Source organism: Prorops nasuta, unplaced genomic scaffold (assembly GCF_024137725.1).
Source record: "Prorops nasuta isolate Cenicafe-Biocafe unplaced genomic scaffold, Cenicafe_Pnas_1.2 PNAS00027, whole genome shotgun sequence".
Classification (NCBI taxonomy): domain Eukaryota; kingdom Metazoa; phylum Arthropoda; class Insecta; order Hymenoptera; family Bethylidae; genus Prorops; species Prorops nasuta.
In genome coordinates, this window is record NW_027116824.1 from 1845647 (window position 1) to 1871845 (window position 26199).

Below are 26199 nucleotides of genomic sequence, written 5' to 3' on the forward strand. Positions count from 1 at the left end.
TCTCTCGTATTTAATCGAGTGGAATGAGACAGAACAAAAACAGCGTCGACCGTTTCGCGCGATTTCGAAACGTAGTGCTTCGTTTGTTTTGCGTTATTAAGCTTTACTCGACAATAATTGTCCGAGGTTCATCCTCGCTCTTTCTCATATGTGGAATAAACTAGGGTGGCTTCAATGATAGCATTTAGGAAAAGTAGCAGCTATACGAAGGTGCTACTGAAATGTTCGATATGATTGGTCGATGATTTGCTTTCGCAAATCGACATCACATTGAGTATTTTGATATCGGCTAAGGAGTCGATGATTCTGCTAAATGCTAACGATACTAGACAATTCGTTCCTCTTTTATGGTGTAATAAAGACTTTTACGCGCCTTTTTAGTCAATTGAATATGCTCATGATCAATGTCCGCTGATTCATTGATCCATCAAGAACGAAGAATAAAGAACGCACTTAAGACGTTAGGTGTGGCAATGATGAATGGAAATAAAATGTAGAAACAGGCCGTACAGTCCTATTCGTTCATTTTGTCCCTCTCTCATCGATAGAATATCCTACGATGATCAATGTCAGCAGATTTATTGATTCATCAGGAGTCAAGAATGTAGTTTTGCATTTAAGACGTTACCTGTAGTAACGACGAATGAGAATAAATCGTAGAAAGAGTTCAACGAACCTCTTTTTCTCGTTCGTCGAATATTCAACGACGTCAAATATTCTTCAGTCGTGTTGCCCACGAGGTGCAACGATGAATGGAAGTGAAATAGAGAAAGAGGTCGATGAGTAGTGTTAATTATTGGTCGCGCGAGTCCAGGATTCAGGGTAAACGGTGAAAAGCGTTTAATGGTTATTCGTAAAATGTACTTTCGCGTGGTATTGCTGGTCTGAAGAGACCTGGAATGGAAAGGAGAAGAAGAGACGAGGCTGTAGGAGTGAGAGTTGGTTGGTGGAAAGAGGGAACTGCCAAGTAGCAGTCGTTGAAGCGTCTGAATCAATTTACGGAGGATGTTATATGGTTTTGGAGCGCGCGTCAGTCTCGAAATCGAAGCTGGAACGAAGGTTTTCCATTTCGTATATATTGTTATCTCGACTGGGAAGAATGTGGTATATCTCGGTTGTATATCGGGTTTCTTGCGGGGGCCAAGGGTCGATGGCAATTGTCCCTTTTACGTTGGTCTTCCGGTACCGTTAAATTAATGCCAGCTATTACGGCATCCATGCTTTATGTTCGGCTCTGGTAAACCTCGATTGCCTCTTCTCTATTCATCCATCACAATTCAACGAAAGATCCTATCTTTCTCTCTCTCTCTCTCTCTCTCTCTCTCTCTCTCTCTCTCTCTTCCTATCGCCGCGTTCCCCTCGATATCGAGCAGTTTCGCTCTTCTCCAGAGCGGACCATTTCAAGCTGAGGTTACGATGCACCTGTGCAAACGTTCCATGGATGATCCACGTTGATCGATTTTGTTTCTTCTTCTTCGTCTTTAACTTAATTTCAACATTCTTCGCTAATTTTAGCGTTAAATTCATATTGAAAATTCTTCATCATTTTATCTGAAGTAAGTTTATGTTGACATTTTTTCAACATTATTACCTGAAATCTTTCTACGGAAGCATCCACGCTTTTTGTTCGGCTCTCGTAAATCCCGATTGCCTCTTCTCTATTCATCCATCAACATTCAACGAAAGATTTTATCTTTCTATCTCCCTATCATCACGACGTCCCCTCGACGTCATCGAGCGGTTTCGCTCTTTTCCGGAGCGGATCATTTCAAGCCGAGGCTCTGCTGCACCTGTGCAAACGTTCCTCGGATGATCCACGTCGATTACTCCTACATCTTCTTCATCTTTATCTTAATTTCAGCACCCTTTACAGATGCTTAGTTGCAAATTCTATTGTTTGGTTCATATTTAAACATTTCAACCTTGTTACCTAAAGTCTTTATACCTGAATAACTATACCTTTCATTAAGATGGTGTCTGGTTCACATCCAGGATGTACCGGAAATATTAAAACGCTTCACATTCCAATAAAGCGAGACTTGCCGATCGAAATGCATTTTTCTCGTTGCGCGAGATCAAGAGCGAGTGGATTAATTATGTTCTAGTAAAATAAAAAATAAACAATATATATTCGAATGATTGAAAAAAGGAAAAATTGTTATTGATTGCACGAATAAATATTGCTTCTACAAATTAAAATAAATCTTTTCACCAAAATTGAGCTCCGCAATATATATATATATATATACGTTTTTTCGATGGGGAGATAAAAAAACAGGAGGATCGACCGCGAAAAATGGAGTAGCATTAACGCTGGCAAACTGCGTGCAGGAGATTCAATATTTGTTCCTCGGTTCGTGCGTGAGCAAAGCTGTGCACTGACCGAAACGTTCTTCTCCTCCTCCTCCTTCTTCGTCTTTCTCTTCGGGGGCTTCCACCTACTCTCTTCATCTTTATTATTATTATTATTATTATTATTCGACAAACCGCAGACACTTCCTCGATCCAAGAGAAAAAGGTGAAGCCTCCACTGGTATTACCAGCTACAAATTTTGCAAAACAATCAATTTCCTTCTCGCCTGAAAATGGACGACAGTTTATATTGCGCTGGAAACAATCGTTCTCCTCTTCTTGTTATCGAGGAGGAAGATGCGTCGAGCGAAGCCGACTAAAGTTTCCTGAACGAAATAAAATACCACAATGCAAATAGTTGTACGGAGTGGATCAGTCGAGATTGAATTCTGTTATTGCTCATCGACTCTCCACACTCAATGTCCATTTTCACCTTTTCAACCTTCCACTCACCAATTGCTTTCTAAGCACAATGCTCGCTGATCAACGTCCCACACGCGAACTTACTTGTCGGAAGGAAACCAAATCTCGTTACGTTAAGATCTGGCGTTGGGTATGCTATAGAAAATTCAATACATATATATATATATATATATATATATATATATATATATATATATATATACCATATTCCAACCAACAAAGATTTCTTCGAACCATAACGATCCTTTAAAATCCTTCAATAATCGAAGTAACAAAATTAATCTCGAGAATATAAAGAGAAAAATGTAAGCCAATATTAATAATCAAAAGAATTCTTAGTTTAATCGAGTAGAAGAATAATTTAGAACCAAGTTTATATTTAACTAGGAATACTGTATAAATGGAATGATGATTCGCGTAAATTCAGAAGAGTCAAGGTTGAGGATCAAAAGGATAATTATTGTTTTGAGAAGATTAGGAATTCCATGTTTTTGGTATGCTTCGAGATAATTGTTTCCTAAAGATAATAGCTTGATAATTCCAAAGTCGAAGAGGCAAGTTTAACGAGGAATTAATACATCTCTTTGTACATCGTTCTCCAGTTGGTTTTATAAGAAAATGGTAAACTAGCTCGGGGTATAACTGGCGTAATGAGGCATCGATATCCTTCGGATGTAATTCCAAAGTATTATGTTATAGAGGCAGAGCGTGGAAGGCACACACCTAACGGAAGGCGGTGGGTTTAGTTTTAAGGCTTCTTTCTGGGTTCATCGTGAAAGCACGTAGTTTCGCGCTACTTTTGCTTTTTTCAGTCATATTGGCGGACACAGCGGTCATGCGCGGCTGCTTCTCCCGCTTTTCTTCGAGGTTCCTTTTTCCCCGATACTAATTGCACCGAGTTCCATGCTGCCAGCGGACCAGCGAGCTCCATTACGTCCCGGCCAGTCCGTAAAAAAGATTAATTCTAACATATACATCGATGAAACGACTCGAAATTACACCGATTGCCACAAGCTATCGCTTGTTACTCGGCTCGACCACCCCACTCCACCAACATTCCTATTACGACTAAATGCCTTTGCGTGAAAACGCTCTTTTACTGTCCGACCACCCCACGATCTTCTTCTTTCAATCCTCTCGGAGCCACTGCCACGTATGCTTTATTGGTAACAGCTCTTGGGTACCATTATTTTATACCTCCTTCCAATAAAAACAGTCTTCCGGTGTTTCTATACTTTCCAACAATTTTTATCGACAGTCTCGAGTGAACTGTAAATACATGTTGGATAATTGGTGTTTTCATTTCACAAGTACATTGTCATTGAATTTGGTCGCTTTGGATTCCGTGAGTGGTCCAATTGTCGTTGCTGGTTCACACTGCACGAATCAAGAGAACTTGCGTGGCGCGCAAGATTTCGTACGGTAAATTCCTCCGTCTTCATCCGCTGCTCGTTTATATAGCATAACGGTACTCGTCTCTCGCCTTTCTCCTTTCCTTTTCGATACGCTGCATGGCTGCTAATAGTTTTCAATCGGATTAAGGCGATTAACGATTTTCAGTACGACACTTCATAGCTATTCTCCTTTCTTTCTTTCTCTTTCTCCCCCCCCCCCCTCCTCCTCTATCTCATTCCACAATATTTTCTTTTTCCACGCACAGCGCTGATTAATGCCGTTTAGGCTTGGCACATAGCACTCTATTTGGAATTTCCCGAGAGTTTCGTAGAAAACAGTGTCAGAGTTGAAGTTTCCACACACTGCAGAATCATTTCCAATATTTTTTCATATCGGATAACTTCGATCCTTTTTTCCCTCTTGCTCGTGCAGTTTCAACGAATGTTTAGACTCTGTACACGCATCACTCTACTCGGAATTTTCCGAGAGTAGCGTACATAGAAAATAGTGTCAGAGTTGAAGCGTTCACCTCTCAGGATCGATTTGAATTTTTTCTCCGAGAGAGCTCTCCGAGTTGTCCGTACCTACTTACCCATTTGTCCCGTTCTCTCTTGACCCTCCTTGCTCGGTGTTAGAAGAGTCTCGTAATCGTCATTGGGACACTCGGAAAACGGAATGGAGGTTTCGGCGTGAACCGATGACGAAGAAAGAGACGGAAGGGCGAATGAGTCACGGTATTGCACGCTCCGCTCTTTATTGGATGCTTGGCCGGGAATCCGTATCGAGACACTGGCTATTAACGGCTTGTCTTCGTCATTTCCTGCTTCGCCACACCGTCAATCCCATGCACCGACGTGACGTTGCTCCCGGCAAATCACCGTCGTCGATCCCACCTCCAATGTGCCTGCTGCTCCTGCTGCTTTTTCCAAAGCGTTTATGAAACTCGTTACATCGTCTTCATTATCCATAAAGAAGGAAAATTAAACGTTGAAGATTCCGCGCGGAATCCACTGGCAAAAACCCGTCCTACGATCAAACAAACGCTGTATTTTCGTCTTTTATGCTGAGTCATAAAGCGAGAGTGCAATTTTCGCACGATCGCGCCCAGAGTCGATCGAGGCTAGCGTGTATTTTATTAGAGAAAGGCAAAAAAAGTGTAGGACAGAAATTATGGTTAGATACGCAGAGATTGCGTGAGATCGGCTAGTCGTAAAATGATAAGAGGGATGGTAAAAGGTTGGCCGTGGGTATGGCTAGTTGTACGTTAAGCGGTTTCTTTCCTGGAAGGAAGAGGGTCGTCAGGGAACAGCAAGATCGTTTTAATATTTTATATGATTATGAGTCGAAGCAGGTGGATCAGTGGAAGAGGTCAACGAAATTGATACTGTTGAAAAAGTTGTGGATTAAGAGCTGCTTTGTTGAAAGGTAATCCATGAGTATGAATAGCTGTAAGTTGATCGGATTCATTCCTGAAATTAAGAGGGTCGTCAGGGATCAGTAGATTGTTTTGATATTTTAATATGATTACGAGTCGATTCAGGTGGATCAGTGGAATAGATCAACGACATTCGTACTACTGGAATTTACAGATACAAAATTGCTTTATTAAAAAAATTATCCATGCATATGACTAGTTTCTTTCGAAACTATCTTTTCCTAGAAACAAGAGGATCGGCAAGAACAAACTAATTCGTATTAAGTATATTTAACCTAATTACAAACTATTTTACGTGGATCAGTGGAAGAGGTCAACGACATTCACACAACTAAAATTTGTATATAAATACAAAGTTGCTTTATTATGAAATTATCCATACATACAGCTAGTTTCACTCGAAGCTACTTTTTCCTAGAAACAAGAGGGTCGTCAGGAACAAACCAGTTCTTATTACGTATATCTTACATAATTACAATCGAATTTACGTGGATCAGTGGAAGAGGTCAAAGAAATTGACACTGCTGAAGTAGCTATAGATTGAGAGTTGCTTCGTGAGCGTTGGAAAGAAGAGTTTATATTTGTGATATAATTAGGGTTAAGTTTGCATATATTAGGGAGGGTCAACGATGAAATTGACCGGTCCAAGTTGATGATTCGTCGCTACTTGACCAATGCTGTGGCTGGCCTCGCACGGTCGCTCTTGAGCAAACACGCACGAAACTCTACCGGATGTTATTGCATCGACCAGTCATGCTGGCCCTTTGTTTTTCTCTCGCTCCCACTTTTGCTCAGCTTCGAGGCTGTAATCGAAGATCGCTCTATTCCGCCACGCTTGTCTTCGTCCACCTGATAGATGCTCGTAAACTGGTATTAAAATTCTGAATTCAAAGCTTCATCGAGGTGGAATTATATATTTGGTACTTCCGGGTCAAAATCAACATCACACGACTTTCCATCAATTTTCCTCGATAAGTCTTTCGGACGACCTCTGTTAAACTTGCGATGCACTTAACGTTCGTATACGTTTCACACTTGCTACACTTTCCATACTTCATAAATTCATTCCAACTCTTTAAATTTCTCTCGCTCCCACTCTTGCGCAATTTAAATGATTTGACAAAAGATTCTTCCACTCTGTCACTTTAATCCTTCATCCTCATTCACGAACTAGTCACTAGTGAGCGAATATTCTGATTCCGGACCCAAACCTGCTCGAGATGCTAGTACATTCAGACTCGTCTAGGACTTCCGGGTCAAGTGCAGCGTTACACGACTTTCCATCAATTTTCCTCAACGAGCCTCTTGAACGACCTCTGTTAAACCCATGGACGTACCTAACTTTCATATTATATACTTTTCACGCGCATTACGCCTCCCGTATTTCTCAAATCACTCTTCTTTTTTTCCCCTCTTTGCATACGTATCTATCCTTTCCTTCATTATAAATTCACGGATCCAGCTCGCTCTGACCTAGAACGTTCTTTCTCCAATATAATATACGAGTTTCAGGAATTTATTGTAGTGAATAGCACAAGTAAACTGGATCGAGAGAGTGCTTTCATTGGTGGAATTAGCGGTTACGAGGCTTTCGTTTAGTTTCAGGCCAAATCTGTATATCAGGACTTGCTTCTTTCCGCGGTGTAACACTCTTATTAATATCAACTTTCATAAGATACGTTACATTATGTTATTTCCATTTCGTACATGTGTCAATACTCTACAGTTCTGTTTCGTGTTATTGTAGTTACTACATGTATATTGAGTGTCCAAGGTTTATACTTTGATTCTTTCCAAATGTCGACATAAACATTCGTCAAACTTTGTAATTATGAGAGAATGTAATTTTTAGTAGAGAACCTTTTCTCCAATCTAAATTTTAAGAAATCTTGACAGATCTCTTGGGAACTTTTTGTATTGTACAGTATACTAACATGATCAGCACCAGAATTTTTGGCTTCCGGCAGATGCTCATTTTTTAAGACGAAAAGTGTCATTTTTTCAAGATACAATTGTTTAAAAAATTACTAGGAGGCTTTACACTTGAAGAAGACTTTGCAAAATTTTGATATTTGTTTCAATTACTAAATTGAATAAATTTTTCCATGCATATAATTCTAATACAACAAAATTTACACTTTTTATTTTGATACAATTCCATATGAGTCGATTATTCAAACTTTGAAACTTATTAATACGATTAAACGATAATACTAGAATTTTGCATGGTATCGTTGAAACTGCGAAAGCTAAACTGGACCATGAGAAGAAGTACGTTGTTACCGAGTTGTCGATGAAAGCGAGTGGTTCGCGGCTGAGTTAAGCATCGAACACGTTCACACGGGAGGCGCAAGGCTCTCCGATAGGACGTGCAAAGGATGAGATCGCTCGATAAAGCGTTTTATTCTCCTTCGATCCTAAACAATCGCACGTGGTATTTAGCCAGTGCACTGCGCACGCTGCCAGGACTGATGAAACGCTCAACTTTCTTCGTATATACGCTTCGCTCGTACGAGGGAAAAATATATATTTGAACTTTGCAATCCCAACAATGAATCTGGTGAAATCTTCGATTTACACCGCTGAAATCCTCAACATCCCGTGTATACTCGACTCGGAGTGCACGTGGAATGGCAATAATCCAACGAGGGACCTCGTGGAGTCACGCTCCTCGAACAACGGTGCTGAAAAATTATAATTAATATCGACTCTATTACGAAGAGTATCGTGAAATGCTCTCCACTGTCGATATCAATCTCCTCGCTGATTCCAGAGATTATTATCATAAATGTTGCTGCAGTAACTGCAACTTTGGACCGAGGATATTGAATGATGACTCGGGGCAGTGCTAAGGTTATGGTGGTACTGAGAAAAATTATAATTAATATTGATTCTATTGTAGAAAGTTTTGCAAAATGTTCTCGATTGTCCGTATCAATATCATCAACGATCATATTAGAGATCGTGATAAATGCTGCTGCAGTAAATAGAGCTTTGGACCTAAGATATAGATCGATGACTTGGGTCAGTCACGAGGTTACATTAAAATTGCAAAAGTTTCTGATTGATATAAATTTGGTAAAATGCAAAGAGTACTGCAAATTCTCTCGATTTTCAATAAGAATCTCTTCAATGATTGCATTCACAGATAATTATCATAAATTGATGCTTCGACCAGCAAACATTTGGGCCAATATCATTGAATCGTTACTCTGCAGAGTTAGGAGGATTCAGCAACATATTACCAGTGTGAAAAACCGTCGCGTTGTCCGATTAAAAGCACGTCGGCGGAGTGCGCGTATGAATTGGTATGCTGGTCGTTAGGATCACGTAGAGAGGTTTACCAGGTGGTTTTCGCTGCAACGGACGCTGGTACCGTTGGTCAAATATACACGTGCAATGGCCACGGCGCATCCCACGAATTCTAATGACTTTCACTGACCGTTTCCTGAAGCGCCGACACAACACAACGATAAATCGCTGTTACACTCGTAACCCCGACGCTGCGATGCTCCCATGATACTTCCGGCCAGCATTCGAGGCCCGCCGCTTTTCCCTCGTCAATTTCTCCCGCGCTTTTCCGCATTACGATTGCGCCAGTTTATATATATATATATATATATATAAGAACAATTCACCATCAGTCTCACTTTTCACCTTTCGATAAAACCAATTTATGCGCTTTAACGCGATCCACCGGCTCACCATTTATCTCAATTTACTCGCATTTTCATCCTTCTCGGGCCTTTCAATGCTCTTTCTTAAGGCAGACGCATGGAAACGCCGTAATTCCCATTGTGACGTAACGAACGTCTGCGGTATTATCGAGATACGCTCGGAGAGTGAAAAAAAAAGCGAGGCGTGAAATTCGAGGGCCACGGCGGATATCGCAGGATTCGAAGGTTTCAGGGGCTTTTTGGTCTACGCTCAGTCGATTAATTCCGTTTCCTAATTAAGCCGGTTACACACTCGTTACACGTTGCTGATTTTCGTACGTAGGAATCGCTCGAGGATTTTCGTGCGATTCTGCAAAGATCGCATCAGCCAAGTTGATTCAGCTGGCTTTCGCATGATCTAGGTGGGCCTTAATTAATCTTATAATTTATGGTACACGTGTATGTAAGTGTATATGCGTTGGAAGAAAAAAGGCAAGGATGCATCGCACCGATCCATCATCCTTTAACTCGTCCCGACGTTCCGCGGTTTCACCCGAAGGAACCTCCACGCACCCAGTGAGAATCCTCGATTCCACCTTGCGGATCCTGTCGGTTCTCGTCTCATCAACTCGTCTAGAAACTCACCACTGCTCTGCCAAGTTTCTTTTCTGCAGAGAATTCTTGGATTCTCGCAGACGATCGAGGAAATTTCAAGATTTGCGTTGATTTGAAGAAAAATTGAAGCTTCTTCTTCAACTGTTGAATTCCTCATTTAATTGGACCGATGTGCATACTGGAGTTCAGATTCCGTTGCAATGTCCGAGAAAGAGTTAATTTCAAGAGAGAGAGAGAGAGAGAGAGAGAGAGAGAGAGAAGAAATTATCTTTGTTGTGATAAATTGGCTGTTGGAAGGCATAAAGCGTTGCGGAGCGTCAGGATCTGCGACTCGAGCCTGGACTATCTCCACCGTAGACCGGAGGAGCGCGAAATTCTCATCTCGAGTGCCGGGAGATCCCGTCAGCTGTTAAGAGGACGAGTGGCTCGCGAGCGCACTTGCAACTTTGCCGTCACGCTGGATTTCAGAAAAGTCCGCGTTGAGCTCTCTGTTTCCAATCCAACTGCTGTAACGGTACAGGAACGTTTGAGCAGCTTCGATGATTTATATTGCTTTCCATACCAATCCGAGAATTCATTTGTCCAGACGCTCTTCCTTCGTATATATTTACTTATCTGCCGAGTCTACCCCCTCCCCAACGCTCACTAACATTCGTTATGCTCTCAACTCGCAACTACGAAGTAATACGGATTCATCTATCCTCATTTATGCTATCCTGCGATCTCTCGCGACAGCATCTCTGTCCTTGATATCGGGAAAATGCTGGGAACGTCCCCCCCCCCCCCCCCCCCCAGGAATATCCACGTTGGATATTACGTGGTACCAGGGACGAGACTATTGTGGTATTTCAGTGTAACGAGTTCGTTTCTATTTTATATCGGCTGGAACCTCGTTTGAAGGACTATAGGAGTCTTCCAACAATTTTCTTCAGGATGTCGAGTAAAATATTTACCACGCTGTGCCAATTGGAATCTACAACTAACTCGCTCGGTGTTAATCAAACCTCGCGGTTTGCCAATGTATGCGCATTCTAGAAAAGAAACGCTGGCTCAGCCAACTAAACGAGATGTTACGGGCTGTCAACCGCGTATTCAGTGGAAATTAAGAAATATACTCCATACCCCGTGGCAATTATAATCCATCTAGCCTGGAATATAAATCGCCTGTTTGGACGAAACGATTAATCCTCGAGTTTGGTAAATAATAATAATAACGCTATATCGTTATATATATATATATATATATATATATATATAAAACATCTCTGGAAGTTCATCATCTCGAGCACGAGGAGGAAACGGGCTTTGTCCCAGATATCAGCTCCTCTTGGACGCGAATCATCGGGCGCTGCGCTTTTCGATTTTGGTCGTTCATGCATGGGAGCGTGATAAATTCGTGCGAATGTGTCCTATAGCGTCGCGTGTTTTCTGATAACGGTGCCTCGTCGGTGTGAGACCCTGCGAGTTCTCAGAGTCCATTGGTAATTTCGTCGTTTGTCAGGCGTTGCAACCTATATATCCAACGGCACGTCTCGAATGCACGAATAATCCTAATGACTTTCATCGAGAAGATTTCCGCCGGAGTGGTGCGTGCCTGCATGCGAGTGGTCCTCCACTCTGCTTCGGGTCACGTGACCAAAATGACCCCTTTCCAACACTCGCACGATATCCTCTTTTAAACATCTGTGGACAATTGTATTACACAAATTTTAAATATTCTTCGCAAGATGTCAGTTTTTTCTGAAATTCTATTTGATTTTGTTGTAGGAGTATTTTATTGTATCGGTGAATATTTATGATAAGGAGGACACTGTTTTATATGAAAAAATTTGTAACTACTATGCAACGCCAATTGGACAAAATATATTATCTAATAGAAACGTTTGCAATTAAACAATATCACTTCCCGGAGTGCACTATTCTTGAGACGATTCTAATCGTGTCGAAACGCAACCAAGTTCTCAATATCTCTCCCATAGAATAGAAACTCTCTTAGTTTGACGAGATATTCATTCGACTGGTTGGTAGTGGCATTGGCAGCTTTGGAAGAAGCACGAATGCATCTGGAACGTGGCATGGCTTCTGTATCGTGAACGTGACTGGTCGAGGGTGGCGGGGGTAGCGAACTTGCAGGGCTTCGATACTTTATCCGAAAGGGGTGTCCACCACGAGGGGTGATGTCCCTCTGCGTGCCGGACACGAGGGTGACGCTCGTGTCCCCCGTCCATTTCCTCCTTTCGTCGCAAAACTCGACAGACCGAAAGCGTTTCTTCAAATTTACCTAATTCACCAGCATTACTACTCTTCTTCTTTTTCTTCTTCATCATCTTCTACTTCGTATCGAGGAAATCGACTCTTTTGTATACAAGTACTTTGAAAGTTCAAACTGTTTGTAAGAGGCAGCTGTAATTGGAGTTTTTCATGGTCGAAGCTCTTGTAACAAGCATTTTCGAATTCTCTCCTAGCAATTCTCGGGTTTATCTCCGCGAAGCAGCTTTTCATTAAGTGGCTTGGTATCTTGGAGCGGTGCATCGTGCCGAGGCGGTGTGCGGTCATTTAACGTGCGTGGCCAACCGCGTTTCCGCAAAGCGATAAAGCAAGATCAAGAGCGAGTTTTAGCGCGAGCTCGAGCAACGCTTGAAAAGGAAACGTTCGAAAATAATAGGGGAACCAGAAGATTTCTCTCCCTTTTTTTTTTTTTATAAAGCTCGCAGAGGTTTTATCGAGAGCACTGACAAAGATTGGATTCTCCTATAAATATCCAGTTTCTATCAGCCGAGCTTCAACTTGACTCGGAGAAGCTGGAATACGCTGCGCTTGTAATGTTTTAAAAGGGTTTCGCTTTCAAGATTTTCTCGAGGGTCACTCGATGGAGAACAAGAGAGGAAGAGAGTGTAAAGAGAGAGAGAGAGAGAGAGAGAGGGTCTATGAATATTAGCAAAAATAGTGTAGACCGCGTGCGATAAGCTTTAATACCGACGAGTCGGTCGGTTCTCAATGGGCCAATGAGAACTCGAAGAGCGGTAATCCACGATAAATCCCAAAGCAGACTTCCGGGATGCTCGAGACCGCCAGATTTCAAGGAAGTTTCTGCACAAGTGATTACGTCTGGACGCAAAAGTGTGTATCAAAGGAAGTCTTTATGAACGAGTCTAACCAACGTCCTCCTTGTTTTTCGATGGATGCGTATTGACAATATAAAAATGGGCGCGAGTCCTTTCGTCAGTGTGCTGACGATCACGTGGAAAGAAGGCGTGTAGAGGAGGACGCACCTGGAAGAATCGTTCCAGAGTGGCCTTCGCAATGGTTCATTGGAGCGGAAGAGCTTGAGCAATCGAAACCTCCTATTTAAATTGCGTAGCTGTCGTTATCAAGAAAAACAGCGTCACGCTAAAAAAACTGCGACTCGACCAATCCTGTGATCGGTCATCCGGTTTCATCAGAATTCTGATACTTGATTGAATTTGGACGACCAAAATAGGAGCGGTTGTTAGAATCAACAAAGACAATCGAAATTATTTGTATTCGATAAAGTGAAACTGGTAAATATTTTTGTGCTACTATGCGCATTACGGAATCTTGTGACGATAACATTCATCTAGAGTTATATGTGAATAGAGTGAAAATATTTTAAAAGAGAACTTCATTGTTTTCATACAACTAAAGCAGAGGCAGTTCTCAGTATCAACAAAAACAAACGGAATTGTTTGTATTCGATTATATGAAACTGGTAAACATTCTTGTACTATCTTATGTAGTGTAAATACGTGTGACAACAACACTCAGTGTTACGAATCAAAGAGAAATATTTCAATAGGAAGAATCTGGATAAAGTTGTATAATGTAAACAACGCATCACCGATGAGTTCAGTAATCGAATGCACAGTAGCAGTTCTTAGTACAAACAATAACAAACGAATTTGTTTGTATAGGATAACGCGAAACCAACAAAAGGTCTTACCATGCTGCACCCTGTGTGCCTTCGCATAACAATAACAAACACAATATTTACATTAGTCATTTTTCGTCCTAGTCCCATAAACGAGACAGAAATAATTCAACGGAGAAATTCTGGATAAAACTGTGTACACTGTACGTCAATCGAGCGATCTGCTGAACTAGATTTGTCAATAGAAAGAGAAAGAGACTATGCACGATGTGATAGAACAAGATCGTAGGTAAAATTACGCTTAAAGCGGATATCGCACTGCGAGAAACTGCGGGAAAACGTGGAATAAAGCGGTTTCGAGGAAAACGTTGGAGAGGTGAAAAGGCGTTCCTCGGATAATTGGCGTAATTGCTAAGTAAAATTAAGCGTACGAAGATATCAAGGCGAATCGATAAATTCATTTTAATTGACAGGTTGGTGAGTACAATGGCTCAGTGGGTTAAGTTTTGCTCTTACTGGCGCGTCGACCTCTTCTGAAAAGGATCTATATTGAGCAACGAGGCTCGACTACGCGATATAGCACGTTCGCAAAATTTCTCTCGCAAAGCCCTCAGCGTTTTAAGCCTCGGAAAAGCGAGCATGGAGTTTGCCTCCCTTCTTTTTCGTTGCAGCTTTTGCTCAGCGAAGAGTACCCATTGTTGCTGGCGTGTCCGATGGGCGGCGCTCATTATCCTTACCAGCACGTGCTGCAGCGTGTACTATACTGCACCATTGCACATTCGTGTTCGTGTCTGTCTGCCTATCGATCGAGGTGAATGCACGACGACGCCTGGCGTCGCTAGACGGGACCGATCGCCAGACAAACCTACTACAAACAAAATAATCCCACACTCTGGAGGGGGGACGGAGCGCGAAGGGGTTAAAATCCACCACGAATGCTAGTAGACGAGTCAATTTGGAAAGGACTGAATATACTACACGTAGGATAGTGGAAGAGAATAGAGGGGGTGGGTAGATTTGTGAGTGTGAAAAATGAATGAAATTGTACGAATATGGAGTTTGAATAACTGCTTGATGGTAAATGAAATATTAAGGGGGGGGGGGGGGGGAGAGAAAAAAATAGGGGAAAAGGGTGAGAACGAAGATCGACGATTACAATCGTACTAAAAACAAAATAATATGTAGGGACAGTGTTCGAGAGGTTTGAATATATGAATGTGCCACTCGAGGAGTCAACTTGGAATCGGTTGAAAACAATAGAAATGATATTTGGAGGAAGTGATAGATTTATGAGCGTGAAAAATTAATAAAGCTGTAGGAATATGGAGTCTGAATAACTGCTAAATGGTAAATGGAATAATAATGGAGAGGGGGAGAAAAAAGTGGGGGGAAAGGGGTGAAAATGTACGGCGCCGACTAAACGAGTTGCCGGGCAAGAACCGCCGCCTCCGGGGAAGAAATTGACGAGCCGATGTGTCGTGGGTGTGCGAACTGCGAGCCAAGCATATCCTCTGCTGCCAGGCAAACCAGGAAAACCAATGCGACTTCTCTATGCGCCTGATTGTGGAGAGGCCGTGCGCGCTGCGCTGGTTAACAGGGGGGAAAAGCCCGGACAAAGAAAGACCATCGCTGGAGACAGCTTTTACGCCTGTATGGAAAAAAATTGACAGCTCGTGGGAGTGAGAGATTTAGGAGCAAGCGAGAAAGAAGTGTAAGCAACGATTATACTCATTCTTTGTTGCAGCTTTGAAAACTTGACCCTGTAGAAACTATCGTGGTATCGTTCCGTGGAACCGCAGGCTTACCGAGCATTATTCAAAAATACGAGTTCCACAATCCAATTCTTAGAGTACGACTCGAATGTAAACATGTTTTTGCGATTCTGAGAACAGTCTAATGTTTTGAAGGGAAAACTAAAAGACTGCTGTGATACAATTGGGGCAATGTAAGAGCGTTTGGAAGAATGAAACTTTTTAAATTAAAATGGAGAAAGATGATGAATGTTGGGGGAGGGGTGAGGGGGGAACAAGCCAGAAAGAAAGAAAAACATCAGCGCGCGAGAAGGCATTATTCCTTGAATTTACCCAAAACACAATCTATAGAATCTAATTCTTAGAGTTTTGTTACTTTGTAAACATATTTTTACAATTCTACCAATAAAGTAGTGTCTTTGAGGGGGACAATGAGAAGACCATTGTAACGTTTGGAGCAAATATCGTTGAGGACGATATTACAGCAATCGAATGGATAAAAAATTGGAATTAGGGAATGAATAGATGTTGGTGGGAGGAGTAGGGGAAATAGCGGTGTGGTGAGGGAAGGAGCGGGAGCGCGGAAGGAAGCATCATTGGAGGAGGAGGCATTATATACCGGCTGGATCTTGCCACGGCTGCCAGTTTCTCGTCCGGACGTTGCGCGCTGCGGACCTTGACGAGTCGAGGTTAGAACCGTCGGTCGGTTTGGCTTCTCTCGCGCGTTGGAAAATTTAGTTCGATCCAGCCGCTGCAGAGGGTGGCTGCCTCCTCCCTCTCCCGCCCCATTTATCTCCGCTCTCCCGCGGGTCAAGGACGTTACAGACAATTATTTTACTAGCATCTGCTCAGCATCAGTATTGTGTCAACCTTCCAACTGGATCGAAATTGTCGTTAAAAATTCTTGAAGAAGGATCTTGTAACCTCCATCGTGCACTGCGCCGGCTCAGTTACACTCCCCGTCGGTTTTCTCGAATAATCAGCTGATTTTATTCACCATCGAGAGAGAACCCGGATTTTTATCAACCAACGTCATGGCCACTTATGCAGCTTACAGACACGTAGAACTAGACAACGTTGGCTACGGCAAAAAGAGGTAAACTCTTAGAATTATCTTACAAGAATTTGCTCAGCATCGGTACTGTTTTAACCAGTCGACTGGATCGCGATTTAACTTTAAACATTCTTGAAGAGGAACCTGTGCTAATCCTCCAACGTGCACTGCGCCGGCTCAATTATTATCCGTCGATTTTCCCGACCCCTATCAGCTGATTTTATTCTTTTCTCAGAGAATTTAGAATATTCTCAACAAAGATCATGGTCTCTCATAAGACTTACATACACGTTTCAAACTGGACAACGTGTTATCTATAGCAAAAAGAGGAAATTCGTAATTTTGTTAGTAACACGAACATTGTGTTAAACATTCAATTTGATCAAGATTTAACATGAAAAATTCTTGAAAAAGAATCTGTGCTATTCCCCCAATCGTGCACTGCGCCGGCTCAGTTACTCTCCATCGGTTTTCTCGACCCATCAGCTGATTTTATTCTCTCCTCTGAGAGAATGAAGAATTTTGTCAACAAAGATCATGGTCACTCGAGACCCCAACGTGCACAATGCCAGCTTATTTACACTTTGTCGATTTTTTCGACGCATCGGTTGATTTTATTCTTCTCTGAGAGAATGTAGAATTTTGTCAACAAAGATCATAGTCTTTTAACGAAGCCTACAGACGTTTATAGAACTAGAACATCGTTGGCTGTAGCAAAAAGTGGTAAACTCTTGTGCTCTCAGTGACGCACTGCGGTCTTTCCGCAGTTTCCCTCGGGACACTTTCCCTCAAAATATGCTCGCTCGTTGCGGCTATCCCTAATGGAGTGATAAAATTTCTCTTAGAATTTTTTTCAATCTATTTTTGTTTCTCTTCGTAACCAAATATTTATTGCAAAGAGGATTGAAGAAATTATGGCGTTAATTGTGACGCTTATACAGGGTGCGTCGTTCAGTCAGAGCTGCTTTAAATATTTTACCAATGATTATATTTTTACATTTTTAATTCTCTAGTTTTCTCTTAGCTTTCAGGTGGATATGTAATCTTAAGGTTAGGTTTGGTTAAATGTATACGGTATTCGTATTTAAAAATAGTAACTGTTTATAACTGTAATGCGAGTCCTAGTTTTTTTTATTAGTGTGGTCTTTGTGTTAATTAATAAAACTAAGTGCAGAATCCGTAATTTTAGAGTTGTATCAGGTTTGCGTTTGAAATTATGGGTTTACGCCAGGGAGAGCTTTTAATGTTCTTAAAGAGATAGAACACTGGACATCCTATTATGATTTGCTTCAAAGATAATAGGTAAAAGCAATTTGCGTTTGCGAACAAAGTGTTGTAATATTTAACGCCTCGACGGATTCTGCATTACATATCTACTTTTATTAATATAAATCAAATTAATCACAAAGAATTTATGACCCAGTTAATTATTATTATTAACATTAGTCAGCATTAAATTTAAATACTCCAATAATTATTTATTCAGAATGTGTCTAATCTCTATCTTCGCTTAATTGTTTCTAAATGTTCAAATTGAGTCTACTTTGATATGTATTTTTTGTTTTGGCAGCATGTGACTATAATGTTACAGCTGTAAATAGACGCGCCATGTGCAAATGGTACTAAATCGCTCGGCAGTTGAACGAACTTTAAACTGGAATATCTCGAAAATTGAACTCTGTGTGAAAAAATGTTACGTCACAATTTCCTCTTGTTATTTTATTTTTCAATATAAAATCACCCATTAGTTGTGCTACGACTTCTGAGCCACCCTGTATATATCGCTCGAATTCACTAATGGCCTCTTCCAGCACCTCGCTCTCTCTCTCTCTCTCTCTCAAGGGTAGCTGCAGCTGAAAAACAAGAATTTCTCGCAGTATCTTCATTTTTTTGGTTTACGAACTACTTTCAAAGAAATCACAAAGCTTTCTCTATCAGCCTCGACACAACAACAGGGTCTTTGTCCTTAAGTGATTAAAAAAATGTGCGTCCAACTCGCGGCGAGTTATTTCGCGACCTCTTTCGACCAATTTGCATTTTGCTCGCGTTTTGCTCCAGAGTCTTAAATCCACGCTTCCTCCTCCCTCCAATTGGATAAAAAATCACTTCGCAGTGTTTAATCATTTAAACATCAATCGACGCGTATAAATAGGCAAGTTGAAAAAAAGATTTCTAATGAATTTCATTAAAGAACAAAATTCTCTAATTTCTTCGTTGAATTACGATTCTCCTAAGAGAATACCATAGATTTTTTGCTCTCTCTCTCTCTCTCTCTCTCTCTCTAATCGCCTCGCTAATTAGATAATAATTCCTAAATCAAGTAATTGAGTGAATTTCTTCAATTAACTTTTCCAGCCAAGAGACATTGACAATTGATTAATCGCAAGGTTCTGCCTCCACGGTTTATCGTCGATTGAGCAATCGAGTAAATTCTTCCTCGCGAAACGCGTTTACGAGTGGTCGATAAAAAGTCCGAGCCACGCTAATTGGCAAATGGTCGATAATCATAACGATTACCGAATGGAGAAAGGATCCAAGGTCTGACTGGGCGGAAAGTTCGCACGGTAAGTAATCGCGCTGGCCCTGTGCCTCCTCGACATTTTACTCCATTTTCTGCATTTAGAAATCCAAGGATACACACTCTAAATTATCCCCCAACTTTGTTTATCCATGCACGAATGACTGTCAATCGATTCAAAAGTTTTTCAAGTGGAGCGTTTATGCCCCATTTTCCCTATAGACTCGCGTTTTCCAAGTTTGCCTCGATAAACGCTTGTTTCGAGCCACGTTAAAAATTCAAAATAATTGCACCGAGAGACTCTTTAGCACAGGTCTTGAGAGTTTTTCTTTTTTTTTACTTTCTTTTGCCACGTTTTCCGCTAAAATAATTTTAATAGTGTCACGCTGCAGGAAGCCTCGTGCTACTTGCCTCGGATCTCAAATCGACTTTGATAAACTCGAGCGTTCTCTAATTACCGAGCTGACTCCAAACGAAATACCTCGTTTTTGTAGACGCTGAGTAATGACGAATGTGAGATTAATGAGAGAAATTCAGGGAAAATGGAATTTTGTGGATTTTCATTTCGTCGATGTACTTTTGTATCGATGAACCGTTGAGTTTTAACAAAAGGATTGATTCGTGAATATGGGGGGAAAATTGAATGGAGATAAACGAGTATCGAAAATATAAAATTAACGAAAATTGCAGAGTTTTCCCAAAAAATCCGAATGATAAATAGGGGTGGGGGTGACTAAGTAAATAAAGAAACAAAAAATCGTACAATTAAGGAAAAAAGCTCATCAGAGGAAATAAAAAAAGAAGAGAGAAAACATAATAACATGCATTTTTTTCATCGAAGCGTATCTATATCTATAGAAAGAAAATTGCAGAGTTTTCCCAAACAGACCGAATCATAAATAGGGTAGGGAGCACTGAGTAAATAAACGAGTGTGTAGACAGTAATTGGTTCAATTTCTCTAGCAAACTGTTGTAAATTTCGTGTCGTCGGATATGTCTGAAAATCATTGAGCGAGCGATAGAGTTTGCTCGTTAAATTGCAGGGGGGAAGATATCGAGGCATTGGGAGATAAATTAACGATTTCTCTGGAAGGAACTGGAACACGCTCGATTATCCCGCTCGATCGGCCAGGCAGAGGCGTAATTACAGTCCAATTAGTTAATTTCTCGTAAACTTTGCCATCGCGAGCCTTTCGTAGGCTTGGATGATTCTGCCATTCTTTATTGTTATATTATTATTATTATATAAGTCTCCTTCTAAGTACATCCTGACACGGTAAAAGCCGCTTCTTCTTTATAAGTCCGGCGTAAGGCAATCGAGCCTCTAGTCAGCTAATTACGGTCCAATTTCTTAATTTCTCGTCAATTTTGCCATCGAGCTTCTCGTAGGCTTGGATGGTTCCATTATTCCTTATTATGATTATCATTATTACTGTTACGCAAGTCTCCTCCTAAGTACACACCGACGCAAATAAAACTCAACTCTTTTATATTTTTCGACGTAAGGCAATCGAGCCTCTGATCAGCCAATCACGGACCGATTTGTTAATTTCTTGTAAATTTTTCCATCGAACGACAGTCTTCTGCCCCATTGGAAGAAATAAATTCTTAACCGTAATCACACTCGCTAAGCTCGACCATAGGGTAAATCCCGTCTCTAATCGACCAGCCTCTCTCGTTCAGTCTCTTCGCTCCTTTGCAGTAATCGCGTCCCACAAGAGACAAAAGGCTTAATTACGATTTTCCTTTGCCGCTCGATGAAAAGCCCACCACTTGCTACTATCATCATTTTCCTCGTCCTCGTCCTAACTGAACCTTCTATGGAAACGTTCCATTAAAATTTAGCAGAGTCCCTGGATGACCTAGTGTTTTTTGTCATTTCATGCTGCACGCGTGTTAAAGACAGAGGTTGTTATTTTTTTCTCGAAAAATGTGGCATAATTAAACGTAGTTCTATTAATAAAAATTGTTTTTATTTTTAAAGAGTCTTCCCATTTTCTAACGAATCACCAAATTTAATCGTTTTATTTTGTTAAAGATAATTTCCTATATATCAAATGCAATAAAATTCATTGACTTTTTTAGCTTCACAGAAGTCGTTCCTTGCTAAGTGCAGCAAAGTTCATTGACCTTCGTAGCATTCGTTGCAAATTTTCATCGATCGGTTCAAAGATCTCTCGTTATAATCCATAATCATAGTGATTGGAAACCTGACACGTCTGAATCAGACTTCGCAAACATCCCAGTGTTATTTCTCTCCTTTCGTGCACGCATATTAAACATGAGAAGCTAGTTTGTCTTTCGGATGCAAAACGATTGAACGTTGCATCGATTCAAAAGCATTGTCTACATTCGCACCGAGCTTCGCCATTCTGGTGCGTCGCAAACTTCAATTGTTATCGCTAAGATCGTTTCCCATCGGGTACAATAAAGGTCGTTGACCTTTACCCGCAAACGTTTCATCAATCGACCAAAAGTTCGCTTATCATCATTATTATGGAAAATCAACATCTCGCGCGAAAGCGACTCGTCTGAATTTACACACCCCGCACAATTGTTCCAGTGTTATTTAATTTTCCTATATTTAACACGGACGCACACGTGTATCGCTATATAGTAAACACGAAAGAGTGTGTGTCATCCCGACGCAGACGAGTCAGTCGCAATTAAAGAGATGCAACTCTATTGAACGTCCTTTCGACTCAAAAGTATTGTTTATATATTCACAATGAGAATTGCGATTCCGCGCGTCGTAAACCTCAATTTTTATCGGTGAGATCGTTTCCCACAAAACGCAATAAAATTTACCGACCTTTCTTCTCTCAGCAATAGAATTTTCACATTAATCGATCAAAATTCTCGTATATCATCGTCATCGATATTGAAAAGGACTCGTTTGAATTTCGTTCTCTTCAGCTTCTTCCTCGTTTGCTCATGATAATAAATAAACTTCTTTGCATCGACTCGCGGAAGACAATTAAATCTTAATTAAGAACAAATAATACCATATCAAACATCGATAACCAATGGGATTTTAGAACATTCTTTTAACATCCCAACCTTCGATCTTTAACCTGAAAATCCTTTCGAAAAACAATAAACATTCACAGTCCCTCGACCCACCACACGATTCCCATCCATCCATCCATCGAATTACACGCTTTTACAGATTTCTTTACGACATTTTCCTTCTCTCCCATCGATGCTTTATCTCGCCAGTATTACCCAGCGTAAAAATCGAGAGTTTGCAAGGTTGTTCCCTGTGCTTTGGGTATTTTTTTCGCAATTCCTGTCGCAAACACTCGAAGCAAGATAATTATCTCGGAGTCCAAGTCGCGAATCGAGGGACGAGAGAGAATTTCTCGCGATTCAGCGTTTATCATCCGCGAGTCAATCGCAATTAGAGACTGCGTAAAGTGATTAAGAGTCGTATTCAACACACGCGCGCGCGCGCGCGAGAGAGAGAGAGAGAGAGAGAAATAAGCTAGGAACGAGACAAATAGAGAAAGGGTTAAAACCCGCAGGATTTCTCGCTGTTTCACTCGCCTATTCACACGTGCCGGTTTACACAGACGAGTCGCGCAGCTTCGGCCATTAAAGCCAACTCGCGTAACCCCACTCGAGACTGGAGAGTGTCGACAAGCGTAATTGGCACGTCCGATCGTGCGCCGAGTCGACGCTCCTGCCTCCCGAGTCCCAACAAACGCCACTATTTTCATATCTCTTTCCGGAATTCAATGTACCGAATCGGGGGGGGGGGGGGGGGGGGAGGGGGGCTCGTAAAAATATTTTTCACGCTCCCGTTCAGTCCTGGGAAGAGAGAAGCGAGCGCGTTTCGCTTTACGAGCTTTCCGAAGAAGAGTCGCGCGCGCATTCGCTTCGAGAGTTGCCGCGCGGCGAGAACCGCTCGCTTAACCACTGCCGACCGCTTTATTGTTTACCCCCCCCCCCCTCCTCCCCCCTCCTCCCCGTCCTCTTCACTCTCATTAAACTCGTTCAAGCGAGCTTTCCAGCAGAAAGTATTCGCGTGTCAAGAGATTCGAGAAACTGGGTAAAAAAATGGCCTTTCGTGAAATAACAGGTATCGACGTGCATAGCCAGGGGACTCCCACGAGTGGATCAACGGCGAAGAGCCCGCGCGCGCGCGCGCGTCTTTCGGTTAATGTTAGTAATTATATCCACTCCAGACGAGGAAACACCGATTTTACTCGTTTTCCCCTTCTGTGTGACTTAGCCCTCCTCTTTTTTTTCTCTCTCCATTTTGTTTTCTCTTTCGTCATCGTCGTCTGGGAAACTCGCCTGTCGCCTGGATGAATGATTAAAATCGTCGACCTTGGTGCATCGACGTTATAAGAATTTTCTTTTTTTTAGAAATTTTTGGGAAATTGTTGCGAGGGTAGAGGAAAATTTATTTGTAGGTTTTGGATTCTTCATTGTTGTGTTGGTGGTTTATGTATATATGGTGCTGGTAGTGTGTCAAGGTCAGAAGTATGAATATCGGTTGAGACCAGATGGAAAAGTGACACCGATAACCTTGAGAATCGATATGATCCAGCGTTACGCTATTTTCGTTTGATTTCCCGTTCCGCAAGAGGATCGTGTCGTCGCGTGAGCAGGCTTAGCTGCTTTGTCGTTGGGATTGCTCATCGGTGACTCTCGGTGACTGGTATCCATTCCATTCCGACGTCTAACTTTAGCCATTTCGCTTATCGTCGGACACAATTGCCAATCGATATCCGCTTCGTTGAAATTGGATTATGAAGCAGTGGCGGAGAGCAAGAAAATTTTATCGGTTATCATCGCAAACTTATTTTCATATGCAGCAGAATTTTCTTTCATTCGAATATTTCTTCGTGTTCGATCGGCTGATTCATGTTAGTGTAGGTCAGTGCTGGTGAGCTCCAAGTGTTAATCCCCTTGGCTTCTCACTAATTTAATTTTTTTTTTATCGACACAGATACAAACGAATGATTTGTATTTTGCACAAAATTACCTTATATATAGCATGAATAATCGATTCAGGTAAGAGTAGATTAATGTTCGTGAGATTCAGATGTTTATTCTTGCCAATTTCTCACCACTTCAGCTTCTTTTGACTGATATAGTACTTACGAACATCTGATTCACGTTAGGCTAGGTCAATGCTGGTAAGATCCAGATGTTAATGTCCTTGGCTTCTTACTACTTTAACTTTTTTCTTATCGACACAGATGCAAATGCATAATTTATATTTTGCACAAAATTATCTTACAGCACGAATCATTAATTCACGTAACAGCAGATTAATATTCGTACAAGATCCAGACGTTTATCCTCGCCAATATCTCGACACTTCAGCTTCTTTCGGTTGATACACTACGAACATCTGATTCACGTTAGGCTAGGTCAGTATTTACCCAACCTCAATTACTCCGCTCACCTCGAAGATTGCTTCCCTCATCGATGCACCTTGGAAAGAACAAGAAAATTAAAAATAAAAATCTCGCATTTCGCGATCATCCGATTCACACCAGGATAGATCAGTTTGGTAAAAATCGTACGACTATTCCCACGTGTACATCTCGTTTTCACAATTTTGCTTCTTCTGGGTGTTGCAGGCAGAAATACCGTGACAGTCTGTACCGTTATCGAGAGTGACACACAAGCCGGTATGGTACGACCCCTTCCGCTTTTTGTATTCCTTCCAAATAGAATTCGTGTCAGGCCATAGCGTACTATATAACAATCCGCGACAGCCGATCATTCCCAAGTTTATTTAAAAACGCTTTCTCGCGTTCCAAGCGCTCCTTTACTTCCCGAATGGCTCGCTTTACGATCAATTTATCATATTCACTTCCGCGGAATGCCTAATAGCCATCCACGCTACTATTTATGCTATACACTCCGCGCGGCTTTTACTCCTCGCTCCCAGCGTTTACTCACGCGAATGCTTGAAAATTTTCCAACTTGCTTTCCACCTGGAAGGCTAACGATCGGGTCAATTTATAATCGAGAGCCGACACCAGTGGTCCTTTTGGAAGAAACTCTCTCGCGCCATGAATAAGAGGAGCTACTCTCTTGACTGGACAGCTTTAATTGGCGCGACTCCATTGGAAAATTCATCGGAGTTGTGGGCCCCGTGCTTTGACCGAACAGTTCGATACATATATATATATATATATATATATATATAGGAATAACAGTAAAACGACCTGAATAAACCAGCGGGCATTATTTATTACGAGGCGCATTTTCAATAGCGCATAAGTACGTTGGATTCGTTATCGTTTGATCGATGGGGAGCAACGCTCGATTCTCGGGCTTAATGCGTTGCCGATACTCGTTACTGTCAGTTTAAACAGGATGCAAGCTTCATAACGGTCGAGCAACTGTCAGGATCACAGCTCCCGGGATTCTCGGACGTTCTTTTTCCGTCCAGCCGACGGCCACGGGGATGGAGAAGAAACGAGGAAGAGGGATCCGGGGATTGTTGGGATGAGGAGGAGGGGGGGGGGGTAAGCGCGTGATTAGAAGCGAAGCTGCACAGAAGGAAAATCGGTACCGAGCGCTGCTGCAAACAAGACGAATTGCGCCGAGTAGCAATAAAAGTCAGCTATAGCGCCCCAACCGACTCGTCCCATCCTCTTTATCTTGCCGTGGTACGCGCCAGATACGTTCCTCCACGCTTTTTACGCCAACCGCGCTGCTTACGACCACCTACAGCAATTTTCAACGTGAAAATACACGTAACTCCCAGCCCAAGACACGCGGGTCGTTCACCTGCTCGCTTTTTTCCTCAGACTATTCGATACTTTGCGCTTACTCCCTTCTTTTCCATTTTATTTGTTTGTTAATCAATTTTGCGCGTGTTGGAGGTATTAACGTTGTACGCGTGTGAGTTTAAGTTTGCTGGAATGATGAGTCTTGTGGAAATTTAACGAGTAGCTTTGGTCGAACGAGACGCTAGAGACTCGGTTATTGAATTTCCCGCCAAAATTTTGTAGCAGCGCCACTGCGGCAAGTATGCGCAACTCAGAGTTCGAGTAGACTCGAGTTGGTTTCCCTAACTCTTTCCCGACTTTTCGAAGCTGCTCGCCGATTTATTTCTTACTTATAACCCCATCAGTCATTG

General features: G+C 41.7%; 1 protein-coding gene across 7 annotated transcripts in view; it reads left to right on the forward strand.

Annotated features, from left to right (window-relative positions):
- The window catches only part of Jupiter (microtubule-associated protein Jupiter), a 41844-nt gene that overhangs the window by 8786 nt on the left and 6859 nt on the right, over positions 1–26199 (forward strand). For 5 of the 7 annotated variants that reach the window (XM_066741988.1, XM_066741989.1, XM_066741990.1 and 2 more), the window contains exon 1: positions 16154–16612. The exons of the other annotated variants lie outside the window; for them this stretch is intronic. In XM_066741988.1, the coding sequence (XP_066598085.1) occupies positions 16551–16612 (62 nt within the window). In that variant the 5' untranslated portion in view covers positions 16154–16550. Of the gene's footprint in view, positions 1–16153; positions 16613–26199 lie in introns of those variants that run through there. 7 annotated transcript variants of the gene reach the window in all.